The sequence below is a fragment of the Apus apus genome, chromosome 2, assembly GCF_020740795.1.
Source record: "Apus apus isolate bApuApu2 chromosome 2, bApuApu2.pri.cur, whole genome shotgun sequence".
Classification (NCBI taxonomy): Eukaryota; Metazoa; Chordata; class Aves; order Apodiformes; family Apodidae; genus Apus; species Apus apus.
Genome location: NC_067283.1, coordinates 121,824,372 through 121,849,931, shown reverse-complemented (window position 1 = coordinate 121,849,931; position 25,560 = coordinate 121,824,372). Strand labels below are relative to the sequence as shown.

General features: G+C 37.9%; 1 protein-coding gene across 4 annotated transcripts in view; it reads right to left on the bottom strand.

Moving 5' to 3' along the window:
* PREX2 (phosphatidylinositol-3,4,5-trisphosphate dependent Rac exchange factor 2) overlaps nt 1-25,560 on the bottom strand; it is a 187,660-nt gene that overhangs the window by 103,383 nt on the left and 58,717 nt on the right. For 3 of the 4 annotated variants that reach the window (XR_007888532.1, XM_051609827.1, XM_051609829.1), the window contains 5 exons: nt 24,792-24,893; nt 22,878-23,039; nt 12,714-12,847; nt 8,338-8,441; nt 1,774-1,923 (listed from right to left, as the gene is read on the bottom strand). Coding sequence is in view for 3 of the 4 variants with exons in the window: in XM_051609827.1 (XP_051465787.1) it covers nt 1,774-1,923; nt 8,338-8,441; nt 12,714-12,847; nt 22,878-23,039; nt 24,792-24,893 (652 nt within the window). In the remaining variant the exon portion in view is untranslated. The remainder of the gene's footprint in view (nt 1-1,773; nt 1,924-8,337; nt 8,442-12,713; nt 12,848-22,877; nt 23,040-24,791; nt 24,894-25,560) is intronic. The other variant, XM_051609828.1, reaches the window with a different exon arrangement.

The window sequence follows — 25,560 nt, the reverse complement described above, 5'->3', positions numbered from 1 at the left end:
AGTCACTTAGACTTTAGTGTAATTGCCTCTATATATATACACACATTAACAGACTCCATTTCTTATTAAATAAATGTACAATTAAAGCATCTTTATGCTCACAGTTAATAGGAAAGCGTTTATAGCTACACTTAGATAGAAAATTTTAATTCCAAAGAGAATACTGTTTGGTTCCCAGGTCATTTGGCAACCTGCCTGTGATTAAGTTGATGCATCCTGCTTTGTAAGAGGTGTTTATACAGATATTTTGAAAAAAAATCACTGTGCTGAAGGAGATGGATAAATTTATAAGTTCAGAGACTAACAGAGATATTCGATAAATAGTTTTGAAGGTTCTATGATGCAAACCGAGTTTAAGTGCATACCAAATCCACTCCTGCACTGTCTTTTGTGGTTGTCTCCTTGATGCAAAGCCACTGTAAACATTAAGATTTGAACAATTCCCCAGGATGCTAAAATCCTAGGTCATGGCTTGACTTTGAGAAAGCTAGCTCAGACCTCAAGCTTGCCACAGCTTAGATGAAACTCACCCCTACTACCAGCTGCTTGACAGGGCAGTGTGAAATAGAATGGCTACCTCAACATGAAATGCTCCCACTTACTCTTTCTTACCTAAAGGTATCAAGAGTCTAAGGGAGCCAAGAAACTTAACAGCACAGTGGGATTTGTTAGAAATCTTTTTAGCTAGATTCAGACAAGGTCCTACACAGAAGCAGACAAACCTGGTTTCTGTAGCATTGGACACCACATCGATTTTTCAGTTCTTACTTTAAAATGTCAAAGTTTTAGATCTTCAAGGCATTTTTTAAACTTTTCTACTAGTAATTGCTGTTGGCACTATAAATTAGGCAGTGCTCAGACACCCTAATTGAAACTCTGGTCCTATGGCAGATGTTCTACAAACATCCAGTATTCAACTTTAAAGGATCAAATAATGTTTTCTTAGTCTCCATTTACTACAGAGGCATGAAACAACAGCTACTACAACAGGCCACAGAAATCCACACAGATCAGAGAAGAATCCCAGATCAAACTGCAAGGTTTTATTTTCTTTCAATACCAAGCCTCTAAACATCACTACTGGTTAGGATATTTTAGCTTGCAAATGAAATTAGCTCTAGAAGATGATGATGCATCATTTTTCCCTGATTCTACTTTGTGCTGGGTTCACCTTGAATACTCTAGGTTATTTGTGGTCATATTTGAGATCAGGAATATATTTCATCACGTATTCTTCCCTCTTAATTAAGTTGTTCACAGGGATAATTATTTGCCAGCAGTCATTTCTTACTTACTTGGGTAGGGGAGCATACATCAAAGGGGTTGTGGGCAGATTTTGTATGAATTCATGTTGGATCATCGGCATGAAGATCCAACACAGAAAACCTGCTCATGTCAGGGATTCAAATGTCCAGATACAAAAGGGAATTAACACATACAAATCCCACAAGGCATTTAAGATAGACCCTCATATACTACAAGCCACAGCACGCAGGCCTCAAGGAAAGTATTACAATTTATACTGGTTAAACATAATCATAGATTAAATCATCAGTCCATTTCCAAAACAGCTTTTGCTTTAACATACATGATTCAAACCATTATGCCCTTCCCACTACAAGTTTGATTTATATTTTCCAAGCTGGTATTCATAAACCTTCAGCTGAACCTGACACCACAGTTTGCCTAGCAGCTGCTTTTGCTTTGTATCTCAACATTCAAAAACCAGCATGGCTTTCTGGCAAAACAATACAAGGAAGTTTATTAACCTACCTTTTCTTTTCTCTCGTTCTTTCAAAATAGCTTCCAGCCATTCTTGCTTCTCTTCAGGGGTTTTTGCCATGCATACAAACCATTTGTTCTTTGCTGTGTTGTGGATCTTCCAGCCATTAATAACAGTGTGGCCACTGCTGTGATAGTCAGCTGGGAATAGATAAAATGGCTTAAAGAGCAACAACTCTTAACAAACCAATTTATTCTAATTATTAAAATCTCATAATTATAGCTAAAGCTCAGGAAACACAGAAGAACAAAAGTGAATTTAAAGTTATCTGTGCCACTTGTGAACTATTTTATAAGTTAATAAGCTGTACGTTTAACTTTTAGTCATTTTTACAATGTAACAGAATTGCCTAGCATATGGAAGAAGATATAAACTCAATGCTAAAACAGGCAGAGTCCTATTAAAAGAACAAATCACAGTACTCGGAGCGCTTTTGTTTGTGTTTAACTGTTATAAATTATTCCTTTAAAAGAGGCATTGTGGTTTTGCTCCCGAAATTACTTTGAACAGCTGTGTAAATTGAACGATTTATTATTACATTTTCAAAAGACTAAATATACAGGGGAAAAATACAATTTCAGTTTGAAGACTGAGCAAATCATTGTATTTGATGTACCTTCACTGGTTACCTAAATAAAGAAAGTTATACATTTATTTGTTTACACACAATTAAATATAACACAAGAGCTACTATGACTTCAAAAAATGCATCAACTAAACGTGTGCATTTTTAAATATGTTCCTAACAATTCTTATGTTCTGTATGTACATTACAGGAGACAGGTAACAACCACTGATCTTAGATACCTTGAACTTCTGACTCATAAAATTCAAACTGCTATGCAGACAATTTACTACGTGTTACTCTGTCTTTACTTACATTTGATTATCACGTTAGGCCATAAATGTTACTCAGAAATTAGCTTAACAGACTTCCTCTCCAAATCTAACACCATTGAAAAATCTTCACTAGGTTACGTGCACTTCCTGGGGGAAAATCTGTGATTATCACGTGTTCCATGATAAAAAAATGTATTTTTTTGCACAAAATACAGATTGAAACTAGAATTAGCAATTTTTGTACAAAATATTAAAAAACAAAGGTCAACATTCTTTCACCATGAATTTTCATTAAAAGGCAAGAAAGTCCTTCAGCCAGTCCTGAGCTTCTAAAATAAGTACAGAGCTTTTTACTTTATGTATACTTTTTCATAACTCAATCCTGTTTAGTATAATGAGACGGAATTTTCTGAAACTGAAATCCTTGTTGAAATGCTTGCTAAGATTTGTCATAAACCTCAGCAGACATGCTAGCATCCTTTCAATAACTCTTGCATTTTAATTAGATGGAAAGGAGCCAAGTTTTGTATACCGGGCTGGGAAATGTCAGGACCTACTAGAAAATCATGAGACTGATGTCTAATTTCTAAACCAACAAAACTTCCTTGTACTCAAAATGTATAAGAGCAAGCAAGTCTATGAGAGGGAAAAAAAAATAAAGTTAATTATTTTTGCAACATCATGTTTGTACCACTTACCTATTTATCATATTTTTATTCACATAACCTATGCATAATATCCTTTCTCCCTTTAAAAACTCTATTTCCTGAAAACTAGCCATTAAATCATGCATGCACTGTCAGAAAATCAGAGTCAGAAGTCAGGGAAAGGAAAGAAGTTCCAGTCAGAAGCTATCAGCTGACAGACTACAGCATTTTGGAGATCAGAGACAGAAGGGCTACTACAGAAAGGGGAGTTAAATGTTTCTTTGTATTATTTAAGTATATACTTACAAAGCTTGCAATATGGCTCTAGCTGCAGCTTTTTGTTTATTTATTAAGTTAGAGGTTAAGAAATACAAACCTACAGGATGATATTTTTCCTGTGATCTTCCTCTGTTACCATACATCTGTTTATCACAACACCCATGTTTGGTAGGGAAATATTATGATTTCTTATGTAGTGAACAGCAGCTGTTAAAATTGTGGCCAACAAATTACAAAATGATGGCTTAGATTCACAAATTTATTTAGATGCTCCCATTTCATTCTGCTGGTGTCAACCTAGTAGTCTAATTCAGAAAAAAAGGCTCATGCAGCCACTTGAATATTTCAATGCAGAGACACCATTTTAAACATATAGCTTCCCTGGCATCTGAAGTTTTGCAACTGCAGGGCCAAAAGCATGAGCAGTTTCACAACATGTATCTCGTGCCACTACAAACTCAATGAATTCTGTGAAAAGCCCTGTCACCTAGCTAGGAACTAAGTCTGCCTGATGCATACAGATGACAACGAGTTCAGGTGGAGGCAAATGGGTAGTTAATGCCCAGTTTTGCAATAGAAACCCACTCCTATGACATCCAGCTTGATCCCAACCTTTGCCTTTAACTGCAACACCCCTGCTTTCTCTTTTGCTCCCTGTATTCCTCAGGATTACCATCACCCCCAAGGCTCCCATGAACAGTTCTTCCCAATACACCCATGCCTGTAGTCTCCTGAAGAGCATTTCAGCACTATTCTATCATCCCATATAAATGCATAACTTTTTTGGACTGGCTATTGGACAAAATCTGGTCAAGAGCTGCAAACAAGCTGGATGGCACAGGGTACATGTACATCTTTCACCACAAGGCAATCACTGCTGCCAGTCAGGCTAGAAGAGTGATTTGCAAACCCAACCTAAAAGTCTGTGAAGGAAGAAGATCATGAGACTTCAAGTTGCTCCAGGCAAAGTCTGAACAAGCATGCTTAACAAATCCTTAAGCCCCCAGCTTCCCAAGAAAAGGTGATGAAAATGGCATCATCTTCTAATGATACTTGGCAATACATTTAAGCTTGTGATTTGAACTGTAATCTATTGTTCAAAATTCAAGACTCTAACCTTTGAGAGATGCATAACAAGCAATTTATTACAGAGACATACAATAGAATTTGTTCATTTGCTTAAAAAAAAACCTAAGAGACTTGCACATTGAAGTACTTCTAAGTTTCTCAGACTTGGACTGTTTTTTCTACTTCATACCCCATTTCAAGACAACAGGGAACAGAACTAGCATAGTATAAGCAACCATAAATCTTTTAATTCCTAGGTCTCAAGTTCTGGTCTTCATAAACTAAATAACACTCACTTAATGGCTGGTGAGTGCCTTTAGAAATATACTTTTCCCTCAAAACTGAATTTTAAAAACTGAACAGAGAAAAAACTCTACCATAACAAGATATACACCCTTGCAACTGGTTGTGTAGCCACATTGTTTTAAGAACACAAATAGTCTGCCCCAATAAGTAATATGTATTCCGCTTTAATCAGTGCAGTAGAAAAAGGCCGAGTGCTTCATGATGCTGAAACAAAAAGGAAAGCTTCCACCAACTGTACTGCTCAGCCAAGGCCTAATTTCACCAAAGAAAAATTACTTTGTTAATGCCTATAGGCATATTATTAGCATGACAATAAGCCACACTGGGAATCTGTTTTCCTATTTCTATGCTTCTGTTTACATATACCAAAGACTACATTCCTACATCTATCAATGCTGAGAGCAAACACTCTCAGTTGTCCTGTTCCCTGGAGCTTTGTGGTCCCTTATACTAAGTGAGCAGAATATCCCAAAATATACAGTAAAGAACTGTGGAAGTGTCATCTAGACTCGTCTTTGATGTCTATAAAGAGACTCATGTAAAGCACACATGAAAGAGTCACGCCTAGATGTGAAAATATAAGCACTCTGCAGTCAGAGCTTGCACTTGAAATTAAGAATTATAGAAACTGACAGGTAATAGATGATTAAGGAGAGTAAAATAATAAAATACAAACAAACAACAACAAAAAAAACATGTGCAAAGCTAATGTGAGGCTCAGGTGATCAGATTACTACACTTATGAAAGAAACGAGTGAAAAAGAACACAGGAGAATAGTACTGGGTTTCAGTTCAAAGGCAGATGACTACAGGGCATGAGAACCAAGACATCTGGGTGCAACAAATGAGAACAGTACAGACACTAAGACAGAGGAAGGTTACAGAAGCACATCATGACCTGAGTGAAAGAAAAAGTATCAGTGTGAGGACAGGTAATACACTTCTGGCTACAAGGAAGAAATGGGAAGGGGGTGGAAAGAAAAGGGCAGAAAGGTGACACAGGCTAGGGAAATAACACAGACATTTCCGTATTTCAAAGAGAATCATAGAAAGGAGGGATGAAATAGCAGTAATTCAAGAAAAAATTATTTTAGGACATCGGACAAAATGAAACGAAGGCGGGAAATGAGGGGATGTGGAAGAAAAAGCAGGTAAGAATAATTTAGAAATCAAAATAGCCAAACCATTTACTGATGTCTCAGAAGTGTGGAGAGGAGGATGGATTTTAGAAATGCCAAATATAAGAAGTGACAAGATTTGATATGGGTCAGGAGAGCAAGTGTGAAGGAAGCATGATAGTCTCCAGTATTGTCTGTGAGGTTATAGGAAATGGGGACAGTAGCAAAATTTCCTGTGGCTGGAGGAAATTAGACTACTGGTGTCTGGAACTGAGAGGAAGATGATTTGTGCTTACCCAAAGTATACTTGAAACTTCATTGAGGAAGAAAACAATAGGCAGGAAGGAAAATGGACAGTGTGAAACAGATCAAGGACTAGATAGCTAGAACAAGCAAATGGAGAAAGCTACGACAGATTTGAGAAACCAACAAGGAGAGACATGAAAGGAGAAAGGAAGAAATATTTGCTAAAGCCAACACTAAAAACGTGGCAATATGTAGGATCAGAACCAGTGAAAGACAGAAGGTCTAGAATTCTCTGCATATTCATCAGGAAGATCATGGGTATAAGCCTCTGTGGCCACAGTAACATCCAGAGTTATAAGAGATGCAGTCTTAAAAAGTAACATAACGGAAACAGAAAAACTGCCTTTTCTTTCCAAAGCATATATCAGGAAGATGAAGTAAAATAAATGAAAGGTAGTAAATACATGACATGAAAGACTGAAACACTCAACCATCTTTTTTGCACAAACAGAGTCCTCACTAAGATTTCCTATAAACAAAGCTATTAATTGGGCCAGAATACAAGTTAGAAAAGGGAAACAGCAAGATAGAGAATAGTGGATAAATTATACACAAGTCAAAAAGCTTGATGAAATTCACTATAGTGTACCCATAGATGTCTCTAATCCACTAACTAAATCAGTGGGCCTGATGAAGGATATAGTCCAGAATGGATGTCAAGGAGTTCTTAGAAAAAATGTCTAGTAAACAAAGAGAACAAATCAAGTGTGACCCCACAGTGCTCTATCTTATATTCAGCATTTTCCAATAGTTTTATCAAGAGCTTTTGTGGTTCAGCAATAACATTGCTTGTTCATGGAAGCAAGGCAAGAAGCATTGCTAGAGCTTTGGGGAACAAGACATTAATTCTGCATGCTTAATGAATTGTGGAAATAGTAGGATAAAATTCAGTACAGAAAAGAAAGTATTTATTAGGACCTACTCTCAGACACTAGCACATTATAATGGGATAAGCGCCAGCGCTGCACAAAAAGATCTGGTGTGGCATTCTGGAACCCAAATTTAAAATCTGAAAAAGAATGCTCTCAAAAAAGCCAACCCTGGAATCAGTAGCAGATAACCCACATGCAGCATTGTGCTAACCGTTCTGTTCTACTTGGCACCAGCGAAGCTTCAGCTCTGGACACCTCACAATACAAAAGATGCAAACAAAATGAACACCCCAAAATGCCACAGACACAAAAGATTTTAAAAGAAGAGATGGAGAAGACACATACCAGCCTTACAGTAAACTCATTGCAATAAAAGCAACAGCCAAACTGTTAATTGGGAGAAATAATATATAACTCACAGAAATTTCCTCCAGACCTACATATTTGCAATGCCACTGGAAGTTTCCCATATTTTTTTTTCTTACTTTTAGATTAAAAAGCCAAAAATGTTTCATGCTTTCTTTATTAATTGTAAGGAAATAACTGTTATGCTCAAAGGTTAAACTCAAGTTTCTAAACCAAAAATTAACATTTGTAGAAATGCTTTTGGTTTTCACTTTCTAATGTATGTCACGAAAATTTCAGGCACTCATAGATTATAACCCTACAGGTATTAAAAAAAAAACAAAAAAACACCACCTTTTTTCCTTAAACACATCACATTTCAGCATTTATATTGTTCAAGGTTTCATTTCAGTAGAGGTAACTTTTCCACTTGCTTTTACAAATATATCAGATACCTAGGGGTAACCTGTTCAGAGAGTTGAAATGCTGTAAAGTGAAGTTAAATATACCATTTCAGTTGAGCAATAAATGTCAACTTATTTTATTACTCTGTTCATGTTAGCATAAACCAGCCATCTTTGCCTGTGTATGAAAGCAATCATGTGCCACAGAAGCAGGGTTTTGATAGGAGCAGACAGTCCTTTTAAGTGGCATCTTACTCCTTCTTTCTAAGTACAAGGTGCATCCTCCATTCTCAAAGAAATCATGAAGCTGCATTTGGTTCCAAAACCTCAAAACACTGCTCTGTAAATGAGCAACACAAATACACTCACCTGTTCCATCATCCACATTCTCTACTTCCATCACTTCTGTGTTTATTCTGCCCCTGAATAGGTAACGATGGCCATCTGTAGATGCTTTACTGTTCTTCAATCGCCTGACAAAAGAAAGAAGACAGGAACGTGTCATCTAACACCTTTTGCTATGCTTCTGCAATGCTACCATTTATACATGTGCAATTGAGCTGTGGAAACCATTGCTGAATGGGAAATTGCTCATGCTAAAACAAAGAAGCTGGCTCTGGTAAGAGTAAGCAGCAAATCGCTGGCTGATAGGAGAGTTTATCAGTAAAGACTCATTCTGTAAATGCCCTGTTCCAACACTGAAACTTAAGATGCCTGTCCTGGTTTGAGCCAGGAAAGAACCAAATTTATCTATAGTAATTTTACTTTTTTGTTAAGTTTCTTTTAAGTACCTGCACTTTCTGAAATTAACAGTATGTTTTTCAGTTAATGACTGTTTCTAGGATTGATAAGGTTTGATGGGAGAATGATATGCAAAAAGGCTCTTGCTTATACTTAATCCTATATAAACCAAGGTCACTGCTTGGTTCTACTAAACTTCTCGTTCACTGAAAAGAAAGAGAGAAAAGGGGTCACATCTGTCACCCTACTGCAGGGAGGAGAGGATCAGACAGGTGACCCAAAATTGACAAAATGAAGTGTTCTTTCCCATACACGTCATACTCGGTATAAAATTGAGGCATCATAAGGGTCAAGCTTTCTTTGTACATAGCCAGCAACTTGGAAGGACTCCATTCGCTCTTCTGCCTTTGATCCCAATCCATGCATTCCTGAATCCAGTTCCCATCTGCTGCTGAGTCCAGGAGTCCAGTCCAGGATTTTCCCAGGGCTGTCCTGCAACCTCAGTTTCTGAAAATCAATGATCATCTGAATTCTCACTTTCACTCACTCCAGAGAGGTACTAATCTTTAAAAAATTACCTGCCTCTGAATTGTTACTGTCTAATGAGTAATTCTACTATACTATAAGTTTTTTATTAAAAGACTGAATGCTATATTAAAAAAGAAAGAAAGGAAAGAAAGGAAAGAAAGGAAGAAAGGAAGAAAGGAAGAAAGGGAGAAAGGGAGAAAGGGAGAAAGGGAGAAAGGGAGAAAGGGAGAAAGGGAGAAAGGGAGAAAGGGAGAAAGGGAGAAAGGGAGAAAGGGAGAAAGGGAGAAAGGGAGAAAGGGAGAAAGGGAGAAAGGGAGAAAGGGAGAAAGGGAGAAAGGGAGAAAGGGAGAAAGGGAGAAAGAGAGAGAGAGAGAGAGAAAGAGAGAAAGAGAGAGAGAAAGAGAGAGAGAGAGAGAGAGAAAGAAAGAAAGAAAGAAAGAAAGAAAGAAAGAAAGAAAGAAAGAAAGAAAGAAAGAAAGAAAGAAAGAAAGAAAGAAAGAAAGAAAGAAAGAAAGAAAGAAAGAAAGAAAGAAAGAAAGAAAGAAAGAAAGAAAGAAAGAAAGAAAGAAAGAAAGAAAGAAAGAAAGAAAGAAAGAAAGAAAGAAAGAAAGAAAGAAAGAAAGAAAGAAAGAAAAGAAAGCAATACAAAATAGCAGCAAGAATAAAGGTTCAGTATCACAAGTTGGTTTTTTTCTCCAAAGTAAGGTAAATCCAATAACTCTGGTGACTTTTGTACCTATGGATTCAAATTTAGCAATCCATGTTTATTCAGCTCCACCAAAAAAGGAGGCTTAAAAATTACATTAAATAACTTGCACCATAAAAACAGGACAATTTTTGTAAAATTTCCAAAATACAAACCTCTTGTGAACAATACTCCCATTACCTACTTGCCAACCAATACCTGAAGTATATTGCTGGCATATCATCAATTAATTATCCACAACAAATCCTGGAACTATGTTCTAAATTGAGCTATTCTCATGTCTGCAGAGGTGTCAGCCAATGACATGTAGGACATGATTGCTCAAAACTGAAGAAATCATTGACCTTTCATGTGTTTTGAGATTTTCATCCAACAGCGCATTTTAGATAGAATATGGCTACAAAAATATTTAATTTAGTGGTGGAGAAATGAAAAGATACCACGTAAAGGTAATTCAATTGTAATTGCCAGACAACAAAATCTACCAAAAATTACAAATTCTGAACATGAGTTTATTTTGAAGCAGTCTACATAAAAATGAAACTGAGCAGCTGCAGAATGGTGTCCTTGAAATCATTTTGACACTACCTATAATCATGAAGTCCTTAAATTGTTCATACTCAACTGTTCCAGAAGTTCTGCAATCTAAACAACAGCTGAAACTTAAAAGACTGATTCACTATAGCTAGCAAAGTATAAATTACCTATATACCCATATGTAAATGCTTCCCTGTTAACAGAGTAATCTATAGGAGGAAACAATATTCACTGCGGAAGATGATTTTTTAAACCTCTCTCAGCAGCTGTTTCAGTAGTAACCCACTAGAAAAAAACAGCATTTCCAGTCCATTCTGAATAAGGTCCTTTCAGAACAAGCTCAGCAGCTTTAAAATTTAGAGATTCTGTCTGTGACATTCTTGATCAACAGGGTCTTTGGCTACTTTCCACTACTACCACTTTCTGCTTCCCATACCACACACTGATGAGTCCAATATTCCAACACAATGGTTCAGCAAGTAGCTCTACATGTGCTACAGTGAATCGAACCACAAATGTGTAATTAACAAAGGAAGAGAGAAAAGGGATATCCATCCCCTAGCCACCATGTATGTATCCATCCCCAGCCACTTATGTATGATGCCATGAATGAGTATAAACTTATTTGAAAAAATAACTTTTAAATTATTTAAAACCATACTGTGGCATGACAAGCACTATGCAAAAAGTTGTGTGAAAAAAATATAAACTATACAGAATAGAAGACAACAAGGGATGCTAACAAAATTTTTAAGGATCCATTAAAAACTGGTCTCAAAGACATGTATTTTATGCATAAATTTCCACTTACTTTGCTGGTTGTAGTTGCATATATAAATCTGAGGTTATCGCTAGTCTACACAACACATGGATTTTATGGTACATATATACAGGAGTTCTGGTCTCTGTTACCCAACCCTCGTATCTCCTGCCCTCTCATCCACCCCCACCAAGAACAGGTAGTAAGAAGAGGATGATAATCACCCACTATTTCCAAGCTAAAACAACGGGGGGAGGAGGAATTCATTCTGGTATCAGGCTGCCCAATCAGCTTTCCCATCCTCAAGCTGATGGCGCTGGGTGTTCCCACATGCCAGACTGAATTGGCCAACCACCTTCATCCAGATGCACCAAGACTACATTTTGTTATTAACGTTGCACTTGGCCATTCTCTCGTGCACAGTTTTCAACAGCAGCTTAGGCCAGGATCAGTCCTTTAATATGTGACCACTGCCAAGCCAGAGCAGTGATCAAAACAAATGGATATTACAGGTGCAGAGAAGGACTTTCACTGGGATGTCACAGACAAGCCAGGGCACAGGTAAAAGACAGTTGGAAAAACAGAACGAAATTCACTTTGAAATCTGGAACTACTCTTGAAAATCTTACAGCACTCATACTGATCTGATGGACATGGCTGTGGTGATGATAGCAGAACCTGGATTTATGAAGCAACAGTTTCAGCAGCTGCAGTTTCCCTGACTGTACACTTAGGTCAGTGGTGGAGTTTCCTCTGACACTATCCACAAGTGTGCAGAGGCAAAGAGAATGGTATTCAGCAGAGCTGTTAGAGAGAATACTTGATGTCTATCATGCATCTAGGAATCTACCAAGGATCTATCCAGTAATATGTATTCAGTGGCTACTTAAAAACAATTTATGGATCAAAGAGACAAACTCAAGCAGTTTCAAGAAGGATGTCTTTATGTAGGGGAGGGCTTACTTCTCAGAAGCCTAAGAGCACCAAACATTAACTGCAGACACTTGCTGCTAAACTAAGGAATTTCTCCTTGCAGTGAAGAAAGCAACAGCTTTCTGGCTTTTTTTCCTGATTAGAAATATAAGGCTTGAAACTCTTGAATCTGAAAGGACTAATTTATAGCATAAGCTACAATACTAATTTGTTTTAACTAAAAATTCAGTCTGTTTACCCTTCCTAGAAGAGAGTGGGGCTGTCACGTATAAGCTGTCATGGAAGGCTGACAAAACAGGGTTTTTTTTTCCCCTGTACTTCACCATTTGGATGCTGTATCCACACAAAATTTTTCAAATGTTTGAATTAAATACACTTTTCTTTGGGTGATAGGTCTCATCTAAAAATGCTTTTATATTGCAACTAACTGCAATAAATACTTCAGTGTTGTTCAAATGTTCTTATGAAACAGCATCCAGAGGATTAGTTCTACTGTGAGAAAAAAAGCATTATTTTTCAAAATACAAATTAATCATTTACCTGTGCTTTTTTTTGCAGTAGACCAAAAGATTATCAAAAAGAAAAAATATTCTCTCTTGGATATTTCCTGCTGAAATTTTCAGTAGTAGTCCACTTCGCAGCATTTCTGTGCACGTGTCTGTGATGTTGGACCCCTAAAATCAATTGGAAAGAAATTAATTTTTATTCTGTAAGAACTGAAGGATTCTGCATCAGTTAAGGAAAAGTTTCTTATACAAATTCAGAACCATAATGATTCTCTGGAAACACCAAGAATACAACTCATGGTAATTTATTACACTGTAATTAAATACTAGCTTCTAATGTTTACTTAATGATGCTTAACACCAGCTTCGTATTAATTTAGTATTGCCATTAACTTGGGTGTGAGAATTTGTGGCTTTTTTGATAGATGAAGTCCAATCACTGAAGTTTTCAAATTATATTACATCTGTGCAAGAGATGTCTCCTGAAAAATCAAGCCAGCTTTATACAGCAACTCTTATCCTTGGCAACTTTACTATTTTGTCAGAAGTGTCTGAAAACAGGGCTTTACAAAACACAAGATGAACTTCAAAAAAAAAAAAAATTAACTTGGAAGCTGAAGCAACCTGGAACTTAATTAAGATCATTAAGGCTATATAGCTCTACACTCGATTAACTTAAACATAAAATAAAAGAAACAGCAAAATTTAAAATTCAGGCAAATCTAATACTGGCAAGTACAACTAAGATTGTCTAGTACACTTCCTCTTAACATACTCTGAAGACATCTGAATTTTGCTAAGCTTTAAATGTTTGGGATGAAACTTCCCATGCCTCATTTCTGCTCCAGGCAGATCATTCCTTTATGTGAAAAGAAGTAAATTTAAAAAAGGAGCACATTTTCCCAAAAATACTTCTATGAAAAAGTCCTGGCATTTGTATGCCTTAAAAAGAGAAATTTACCTCCCATGGAAGTCTGCCTTGAATTCAGAGGTGTATTTTGCTACTCTGAACATCCAGCTCCTGTGAGACAGAGCTTCTGTCCATGTGCCATATGCATCCAGCCATGCTGTCCCTACTGATAATTAGGTATTCTGGCTGCATTGAGCATACACCAATGGCTCAAGGACTTTCCTAACTTGAAGCAGTCAATAGTCAGCTTGGAAAATAGTATCACAGAATCACAGAATGTTTGGAGTTGGAAGAGACATTGAAGATCATGGAGTTCCAATTCCCCTGCATGGGCTGGGACATCTTCCACTAGAACAGACTGCTCAGAGCCCTATCCAGCCTGCCCTTGAACACTTCCAAGGATGAAGCCCCCACGACAGCTCTGGGCAGCCTGTTCCAGTGTCTCACCACCCTCACACTGAAGAATTTACACCTGATGTCTAACCTAAATTTCTCTTCTTTCAGTTTACAACCATAACCCCTTGTCCTCTCACTGCAAGCCCCTGTAAAAAGACCCTCCCCAGCTTTCCTGTAGGCCCCCTTCAGGTACTGGAAGGCCACTATGAGGTTTCCCCTCGGAGTCTTCTCTTTTTCAGACTGAACAACCCCACCTCCCTCAGCCTGTCCTCGTAAGAGAGGTGCTCCAGCCCTCGGATCATTTTTGTGGCCCTTCTCTGGACACGTTCCAACAGCTCCACATCTTTCTTGTGCTGGGGGTACCAGAGCTGGATGCAATATTCTAGATGAGGTCTCACCAGGGCAGAGTAGAGGGGCAGAATCATCTCTCTCCATCTGCTGGCCACACTTCTTTTGATACAGCCCACAATGGAGCTGGCCTTCTGGGCTGCAACTGCACATTAGTGGCTCATGTCCAGCTTTTGATCCACTAGTACCCCAGATCCTTTTCCACAGGGCTGCTCTCAAGTGTGACCTCCCCCAGCCTGTAATCATATCTTGGGTTACCTTGGCCCAGGTGCAGGACCCTGCACTTGGCCTTGTTGAACCTCATGAGGTTCACCTGGGCCCACTTCTCTAGCTTGTCCAGGTCCTCCTGGATGGCATCCCATCCCTCTGGCATATCAACCACACCACCCAGCTTGGTGTCATCAGCAAACTTGCTGAGGGTGCTCTCAATGCCACCGTCAATATCGTTAATGAAGATATTAAGCAACACTGGGCCCAGCACTGACCCCTGAGGGACACCACTTGTCACTGTTTTCCATCTGGACTTAGAGCCATTGACCACTACCTTCTGGACATGACCATCTAGCCAGTTTCTTATCCACTTAACAGTCCACCCATCAAACCCATATCTCTCCGATTTAGAGAGAAGGATGTTGTGCGCGGCTGTGTCAAAGGCCTTGCAGAAGTCCAGGTAGATGACATCCACTGCTTTTCCCTGGTCGATTGATGTAGTTGCTTCGTTGTAGAAAGCCACTAGGTTGGTCAGGCAGGATTTGCCCCTGGTAAAGCCGTGCTGGCTGTCCTGGATCATCTCCTGGTCCTCCACGTGCCTTAGCATGTCTTCTAGGAGGATCTGTTCCATGACCTTCCCAGGCACAGAGGTGAGGCTGACAGGTCGGTAATTCCCAGGGTCCTGCTTTCTACCCTTTTTAAATATGGGCATAACATGTCCTCTCTTCCAGTCACCAGGGACTTCACCTGACTGCCATGACTTTTCAAATATCATGGACAGTGGCTTGGCAACTACATCCACCAATTCCTTCAGGACTCTGGGATGTATCTCATCAGGCCCCATGGACTTATATATCTTCAGGTTCCTCAGACGGTCACGAACCTTATCTTCACTTACAGTGGGGGGGACTTTGTCTCTCTGGTCTCCATCTTGTGGGCCACCAACATGAGAGTTGTGAGGAAAGGGGTTGTCAGTGAAGACTGAGGCAAAAACAACCAAAACCTGCAGAAGCCAGGAACTTCTCATCTACACATGTTCTGAATAATTTATTTCTGTGACAGCAGTAGTTACTTTTTCTTCTTGCTCTAACCACAGTAGTGCAAAGAAAAATGCATTCAATTAAAAGCCAAGAAGCAATCATGGGTTCTGCTCTCAGCTCTGCATCTTACCATTCATCCTTTGTATGCCACAGCCCCAAATATTGAGCAATCACTCAGACTGTTCTAAGAAGAACGCAGTCTGTTTACAGAGATGATAAGAGAGATTGCACAAACATCACACTGGAACACAATTCAGGTCTCTAAATAAAGTAGCGTCAGTATTAGTATTAACTAACCCCTCTTGTTTCTATTTAGAATTAAATGAGCCAGAAATGAATGTCATGTACAGCCACTACACCGTGCTTCCAAGACAGCATCAGCACCAGAAGCTGACGTACTAATTCTGCAATTTTATTTGAAACCAAACGCTGAAACTCCTTCAAAGCCCAGCCAGTAATATAAATTAAACATACATTAGGGCTGCACTTAATGCTTGCTGACCACAACTACAGAAAAGCAGGTGTTTCTTTCCGTTCGATGTCATTGCTTTTGTATATTAAAGACAGTAAGCCATAAATAAGCTGCTTTTAAAATTTTATGCAATACTAGTTACTAATCATTTACATTTTTAAAAGCTGGATTTCTTTAAATGTTTTCAGGTTGTTTATACAGAAAACTTCATCTTTGCTGGAAAATTGTATTTGTTTTGTAGGGAAGCCAAAAATATCAGTTTAAGGTTTCAAAATTTTAACAGGAGTTTCAGCTTTCTACAAGACAGTGTGTTTTTCATAGCAAGGGTTTTATGAAAACATTTTGTCTCTTTTTATTGAAAAATTTCATTTTCACTGTAGTAAAATACAACCTTTTCCCAGAAGTCCTAGCAAGATCTACTGTGCCAGCCTCAAGTCATACAATACCACAGTTTTATACATATTTTAAAACTATGTAATTCAAACTACCTGAATTACCCATATTTGCCTCATTCATAATTCAAGTTCAACACTACAATGTAGCGTTGAGTGTTATCTGTATCACATTACCATCCTTTGTTATTGTTGCTCTCTTCACTTTCCTCCTTTCCTAATATAAACCACTAAATGATGAAAAAAAATATTTTATGGATACTTTTTTCCCTTGGAGACCTCCCCTCCAAATACTGAACGGTGTTAACTTCACTTTATTGGATACCTTTTGACAAGACCACAACCCATGCTTCTGTGGCTGCAGGTCAGTGAATTCTGTTATTGCTGTTTTATTTGCTGAAGTCCAAGGGAATAAGATAACAGAATCAGAAGTCACATCTGGCTGTCCTATGTAACACTGCTAGTGCAGAAATATCCCATGCTCCCCCTTGCCTACTTAACACTGTTAGGGCCAGCCTGTTCCTAGACTCTGGGTGGGCACGGAGCTGAAAAGGCATATTATGTGAAAGACCTGCTGCCTCTATCCTTCAAAGCTGCCCTTCGGGATGAAAAACATGCCCAAAGAAGGATAAAGTAGAAAGCACACAAGCACTGCCATGACCACCATGCAATTCAATGGAGGACTGACAACTACAACATTTTTGTGAAGGATGTAGCTACACTGTGAACCTCCAGATGGCTTTACAATAGCAACACCAAGCTACAGTTGATATCCAGCCCAGTCAGTTAATTTATCCAACTCCAAGCTGTCCCATTCCTGGGGAAAGGTTCAAGGCTGCAGCGATGGATGAGACGTCACCCTTGCCCCAGAAGCAGGTGAGGCTATCTTCTGCACACAATACTTTTGGAACAAATATTTCCAAAACCTTCTAACACAAACATGATCTCATTAACTGTTTTAAATTAAACTACCAGGGAAATCTCAAATATGGACAGTTCAAACGAGAAAAGCAATTTGATTTGCTATTTCAAAGTTTTCCTTAATACGTACTCAGTGCTTGCAAGGGATGAGATCATATAGTTGCTCAACCTAAATGTAAAATCACTAGTACTATGCTACAATTCATATTTCTATACATTTAAAGTATCTGAAATTAGAGCTGGTGGGCTGTTTTCAGTGAAGCCAGCATCTTCGTAGTATGCCAATTTGAAAATGCCATGTATTGTAGAAACAAACCTCCATTGATGACCTTCCAACAAAACATACGAAGGATTCAGTTGGAAAAAAATGACCTGCAAAGCAGGTTTATACTGTGAATGTAGACTAGTTTTATCTCCATTTATCTCACTGAGTCATTGAAGAACCCAAACATTTAACTGTAGAGCAGTCCTCTCCTGTGGGTAGCACTAGGGCCAAGGGCTCATGGTTTTTCAGGACAGCTGGTATGGAAATTAAAAGCCCGTAAGATCTCAGAGCCTGCAGGATATTTAGGTAAAACTGACTTCTAAACAACCTTTGGCTGACCAGTCAGTCACCTATCATTCCACTAAGGCAATAGCTCAGGCAGGAGGTCTGAAATGTGGGCTACCATGACTGTAACACAAAGTAAACACATTTAAAATGCACTGGAAGCAGAGAAACTAGATGCAAGGAATTTAAAACAATATCCCTCTCATCCTTAAGTCATTAAATACCCATGTTTTACATACCTTTATTACCTTGGATGAAAAGCAGCTTTTGTTTGTTTGTTTGTTTCAAAAGCTTCTTATCTACAAACTGCTTATCTACATGTTCTGGGCAAATCTGAGTCAAACATGGAAGTCTGACCATACTGATTCAGTGGCTAGCATGTTAACAATGATAAAGATAAGAAATTACAAATATTAACTTAATCTTCAGTACTTCCACATGGTCATAGGAAACAGAAATAAAATAGGGGAAATGGTTAGAAATTCTGTAGTTTAAAACAGAAACCACTGTTAAAATACTACTTGATGATATGGTAGAATGGAAAGGAACAGAATACCCCATGGTAGTGTCACTGAGTTGGCCTGTGACTCAGACTGGGTTGTTTGGTTTCCAGCAGAAAACAAATACAACAAATTTTTTTTCTCTTCTCTCGCCGAAACATTCCTGCAAATTTTACTGACAGACTCCTTCAGCTGTTAAACCATTCTCCAGCTGAGACTACCACCTACACAAGTTCTGAATTCCAGCCAATACACTTAACCACTTAGGAAATAAAGTGAGAAAGTCATTAAACTCAAAATTTTGTTTCTTGAAACAGATGTTCCATTTTTCCATGAATCTGTATTTTTATCATAATAAACACAAGCTTCATTTTATGACACTTATGTATAGGAATTCAAGTCATGCTTTGATCAGATACTAAAAATAGTCTTTTTTTTTTTTCCCCTTTCCTTCTAGTTGGGGCCAAGCAATGTGCTAAGCATTTCCCTCTGGAAGGAAATCTCCAACAAGTTTGCCTCTTTATTTTTAGGCAATGCAGCAAACCAGATGTTTATTTAATTAAATCCACTCTCATATATTGCATTCAGAATTTTTTTTTGTAGTTGTTGTTGGTAATCATTCAAAATACTGTGAGCTCTTTTACATACTCTGGAATTCTCAATATTTCAAGGACTGATGATTGAAAAGGATGCACACATTAAAATCAGGGTAATTTTGCCAGATTGGGCACCCTGTGGTTGCCATAGGTTAACATCAAACCTGATCAGCTAAACTACAATAAACAACACACAATTGTACTGAAAACATACTATTTTAAGACAATGACACTTTTCCAGATTTCAAGCACAAGTGAAATCCTAAACATTAAATCTAGGGGGAAATGACAAGAACAAAACAACAACAACAAAAAATTACTCTGTCACAATTCACAGGCTATATTCTGAGCACAGACAGAAGTCTGTTTCACATGCTTCTTTCCTTATTGTTACCCTTCCTTATTTCTGCCTTTGCTCATTAACATATTTCCAACAGCAAACATGTTTACTATTGTACAGCTTACTTGATGCTCGAAAGTGGATTCCCTTTTCAGGGTTAGAAGTTTGAGAACAGTCAGTTCTTAACCAATTTATCTGACTAATAATGCATTAAGTTAATAAGACTGTAACTTTATATTTGAGTGTGTTCATTAAGATGGATTTGACAAGTACCTGGTAAGACTCAAGCACTGAAAGCAAGTAGAAGAATTTTAATCGCTATGCAGTAAAAATCTTAATTGAAAAGTTGAAAATAATAAAAGGAGTAAAGTCAGTGATAGGTACTAAGGGTTATTCAACAAGTTTTCTTGCCATAAAATATTCAGCAATATAAGCACATAACTTGCTACTGCTTATATAATGAAGTTATTGCACAGGCATGTCTAACGCATTCCTATGTTCACATACATTAATCTTTCTAAGTTGTTATTGATGGCAGCAAGTTCAATATAATTACAAAAATAAACTTAGAATCATAGAATAGCTTGGTTTGGAAGGGAACTTAAAGGGTCATTTAGTCTACTTCCCCTGCGGTGGACAGGGACATCTTCAACTAGAAGACTTGAAGATTTCCAGGAATGGGGCATCTGACACCTCTCTGGGCAACCTGTTCCAGTGCTTCACCACCCTCATTGAAAAAAAATTTCTTCTTAATATCTAGCCTGAATCTACACTCTTCAAGTTCACAAACATTACCCCTTGCCCTATCGCTGCAGATCTTGCTAAAAAGTTTGTCCCCATCTTTCTTATAGGCTGCTTCTTAATATTGAAAGGCAGCAACAAGGTCTCCCTAGAGCCTTCCTTTCTCCAGGCTGAACAACCCAACTCTCTCAGCCTGTCTTCATAGGAGAGGTGCTCCAGCTCTAATTGTTTTTGTGACCGTCCTTCAGACTCACTCCAACAGCTCCATGTCTTTCTCATGCTGACAACATCAGAGCTAGACATAGTACTCCAGGAGGAGTCTCATGAGAGCAGAGAAGAGTGGGAGAATCACCTCCGTTGACCTGCTGGTCATACTTCTCATGATACAGCCCAAGGATATGGTTGGCCTTCTAAGCTGTGAGCACCCATTATCAACTCCTATCCAGCTTTTCATCTACCAGTACCTCCAAGTCCTTTTTCACAGGGCTGCTCTCAATCCCTTCATCCCCCACCCTGTACTGATACCAGGAATTGCCCCAACCCAAGTGTAGGACCTTGCACTTGTCCTTGTTGAACTTCCTGAAGTTCACACAGGACCACGTCTTGATCCTGTCCAGGTTCCTCTGGATGTCACCTTGTTCCTCAGTCTCCACTTATTTTCATCTTGTATATACAAGCAGCTGTTAAGATATTAACTTCTTTTGGAAAGTGTTAGGTCAAGTAGACTTTCTCTCAGTTACAGCATCTAGAGGTTTACTTTATCTAAGTCGTCCTTTTATTTTCAAAATCCCACAAAGAGTAGCATGGCATGAATACACACTCTCTGCCATTGGTCTTTAATAACTTTTTTTATTACTTGAGATTGAGGACTATAATTAAATGCAGAAAGGGTTGTCTGAATACAGACCAGAAATTATATAAGCTTTTGTACTTGCTAAAATTCCTTCTCGTGAGGCAAAGAGATGTTTTTTGGAATGTGTTACAGTGACAGTAACAAAAGTGACTGTAACAAAAGACTACAGTGCCCTGAACTCAGGCATAAGAAGATATTTCTGCTCTAAATTATATCTATTCCAATTACGGAAATGGAAGAGCAGTTCTAGAAAATATGTCTACACAGGAAAAGGAAAAATACCTTAAGTGATACATTTCAAATCCCATAACACACTGAAGAAACAAATAATTTTAGTTGCTTAATTCATGTTTCACACACTACTCAATTAACAATGAATCAAAGGTTTGTGTAAGTCCATAGATCAAGAGATTTCCTGTGGAGCAGGCAGGACATAATTTCGCAGTGTCATGGGCAGTGTTTTAGGGGATTCTTTGTTCAGTGTAATTTTTATGCTCCTTTCAGATTGTGGCTGGTTCTGCTGAACCCTTTGGGAAGGCAGAGGGAGACTGAATCAGCTGCTGCAGAAGCAGAGCACATCCTTAGGCACAGCAAGCTCAAGAAAACAGCAGGTGTGGTAAGCAGGAGATGTAGGGAGGGAACAGAGCTGTGTAGAAACTATTTTTTGTTTCTGCTGCTTTCTGTATTACTGTGCATATCTACATAAAAGCTGACTCTTCTAATCAATATTCTAAATTTTAGTTGTCAAACTTCTTGGGTAATTCTGTCACTTCAAGTTCAGACAAGTCCATCTCAAAGCTTTCTCTGCTGCAAGGTCCCATTGGTGCCCTTAATCCTTTCTCTTCTATGTACTATCCAATGGCCATTTCCCACTACAGAACTGAAAGATCAGGTCTCAGTCCATCAAACTGATGTGCAAAAAATATATTTTTCTTGCTAACTCTTCCAGCCAGTAAGCCTTCCACAAAGCTTAAAGGGATAATATCTCTTCCTCTAGTCCTTAAGCAGCTCTCTTAGAAAGAGCAGTACATTCAAGCAAAGTACTCAAAAAAAAAGCAAAGAACTATTTCCATGTTTAAATTTGTGTCTGAAAAAAACCTGTGTGTTATATTCAAAACTGACTTGAAAAAACTTGTTTACATTACTTGCTTTTACTGGGAATTCACTTGTGTTTCCCTCTCACCTCAATGTGGGCGGTTCAGACATTTCAGTACAAAAGACCTAAGTCAATTTAAAGATACACTCATATCTACATGTCTCTGTATAAACTAATTACAGTGCTGAGAATAACACAAAAGGAAGACTTCGTTGCTGCAACTACTTGATGTTGCTGTAGTCTAGGGAAAAGAGTGGTTCTTCTGGTTACTAGTGAAAACTCAAACTCAGAAACAGGCCTGTGGCTTCTTCAGAAAACTAAAGCATTAAAGCACTTCCATTTGCAAACTATAAAAAAACCCAGCAAATCTTACACAGATTCTATTGAACACATTTATGTTAGTTTAGCTCAGTCAATAGTAAGGGACTACCTACAAGCTGACAAAAACTTATGGTCTCAGTGCTTAATCAATAATAATCAATTTTTTTTTTCCACCAGACAAAATGCTGTTAGGCAGGAATTGACAGTAATAAAATCAGAGAAGTAGTTAAATTGGAATGTATAGATATGTAGGTGTGCACATATAGGTATGTATATAAATGATCAATGTTCAAACAATAAACAGTTGCCCTCTTTCCTGAAAGCCTGCTATTTTATACAGTGGTGCAGAGTAATGGACAACAGTTCATTTACAGAGTGGATCCCAAATAACAGCTGTGATTTCTCAGAACTAAGGAGTTGGCAGTACCTCAGGATCACAAAAAAACCCACAACAGTGCAATACATGCTTGTTGAAAACTCAATATACAAAGTGACAAATCTTATGACAGTACCTCCCATCCTTCAACATGAGACTGCCATTCTTCCAAAAACTCTAATTTTTCCATTTGTCTCTTGGCCTCATTTATGTTGGAACAGACAGCTTTCATGGCCTGGAGGGCTTCCATTAGTGCTGCATAGTCACTGTGCTTCCTTGGAGTACGCTTCAGTAACTCCTGTTTAGACATTTTAAAAAAGAAAAAAAGAAACAGTTCTTTGATCTGTAAATGTACATTACAGGAGGCTTAAATCAACTAGGATACAAAATCAAAAAGTAATCAGACTTCTTTTTTTCTAAGGTGGAAAAGTAATAAACCCTCCAAGCATTGTATCCTAGGAGGATATTAAAACTCAAATAAATTACTAACAATATAAATAATCACTGCTTAGGAAGAAGTTTACATTTTAGCTGCTTTCTCCCCCCAGCAATGCTTCTTCATGTTGAGCTTTAGGTTCTGCATGTTTTTTATATTCCACAGGATGGAACTGTTCAACAGCAAGGATAACAATGTTGCTTAAAAATGTGAAGTTTACTCTTATGTCAAAATTAACACCTGCCTTTCCTGACAAAACCCATGACCCTTTAACTCCACACTATTGTTTAATGCAGTGCAACACAACAGAGCACTGAACAATAGCTTAGGTGACTCACTCATTTCAGATGGTTACTGGTAATGGCAGCTATACTAAAAAAATAAAAAAAAAGATTAAAAAAAAGGCAGGGGGAATTGCCAGCACTCATTTGAGATTTTCCATCTTAAACTACCCAGTACTCATTTACAGCTAGACTGAGTATGGACAGCCTCCAGTGCACACCCTGACTGAGGCGTGGGTACATTCCTCTTGTGCCTTAACTCTCCTGCCATCACACCCTGTATTTAAATTTCTTTAACAATATATTAATTTTACTGCCTGTTAGAGTAATTCATTAGTCATTCTGCCCTGCTTTGTCTGTAGATTCTTCATTCAAAACATAGAATATAAAAATAATTTTAAAATAGGCCAAGGGAACTGTAAAACCACAGATATTGAGGATGACTCAAACTTCATTGTAATTATTATATTCTTTAACTAGTTTTAAGAAACGTTACATGTCTACTTTTAGGGTTTTATGTCAGTGCAACAAAACACGTATGCCTCGTAACTGGCTCTGTTTCAGATCTAAACTCACTCATGCGTTGTGAAAAATACTGTCCAATAATCAGGTTTCAAGTAGCTTCTAGAGCAAAATCTGGTCTCGCTTTTCTCTCGTGGTTGGAAACAATAAACAATATTAGACCTTAATTTGTTAGTAAAAAATTTGTTTTAAATATTTACTTCCCTGATTTTTTTTTATTTTATTTTCTAACATGAAAAAAATTCAGTAACTCAGAGGTTTGAGTATGTAATGTTCATCAGCGTTTTTAGCATTTTTTCATTAAACTTTAAGCTGTCAGATACGTAAGATAAGAATAAGCATATATAGAACAACTTTCAGCATCTTCCTGTTACTGTACAGTTTATCTTAAAAATAATTTTAATACATATTTTTCATTTACAGTTTGTTGATGGCAAATTAGAACCATCAAAGCACGTCACTAAAAAACTCTGCTATCCCAAGCATTTTAAGCAAGAGCATGATCAAACCCAGCTGAAATCAGTCTCATTAAACTCCCTTAAATGGCTCCATTCCATTTAACAATGGAGAGGCAACCTTACAACTAGATGCAGAAGAGAGCTAATCATCTTGAGCCAGCCAAACTCCTTAGTTCTTTTAATACTGATTTCAGAAGACTTGCCACTAGTTTTAATGAGAGCAAGTCTGGGTCCAGTATCTAATAAGGAGATTATTCACTGTGTAGAGAGATTGTTCCTGCAGTTCGGAAATATGCTTAGCAACCAGTTTTACAGAGAAAGTATTAAGTCCTAAATAAAAATCTGGTAGGTACCTTCAAAAGAAGGGGATACTTGCATATTCTCTGTATGGGTGTTACTAGATATCCTTCCAACGGTACGTCAGTGTTCTTGCGTCCTCCAAGGAGCATGCAATTCTAGAGTGTGAACAGTTTCAAAAATCATTAAAAAAATGCCAAGAAAACTATGAGAAATAAAGACAGGTGCATATGTACACAGCACTACTGGCTAAGGTATGAATAATCTATATTTATACAGGGGAGGGAGGGTTTGCAAGACTGTCAAAAGACCAGGCTTGAAAGCATGTACAGGCAGATACACTGACTATCATACGTGACAAGGAAGCCACGATGGCATTATGGTATCTCCCTTAGATACCTTCTTCATTCAGTCGGATTAAGAGAGGGCTTTTTTTTAAGTTTAAAAACAAAAGACAGTAAATAAAATGCTAAAAATATGCTTTCGTGCTTCGACCAAAATAAAAATAATTCAGGGCAACCACTAGAGGTGATGTTGCTTCCAAAACATGTATTTGCAATATTAAGTAACATCAAAGATGGTTTGAAAGGTTTGAACATGGCCATCCTTATACACACCCCAAAAAAAAGTCTGTTTTGTTTATATGCTTCTATATTTAAACATGATGTACGATGAATAAAATATCCTTAGTCATGAGCTAAAGTAAGTTTTGGCAAAATATCCAATTATGGAAGCAAAGAATACATTAAATATTGAGTGGAAGCATCCCTGAAAAAGCAGCTGAGAGAGAAAAGAATAAGAGCTATTTGGAATAATGAAGTATGC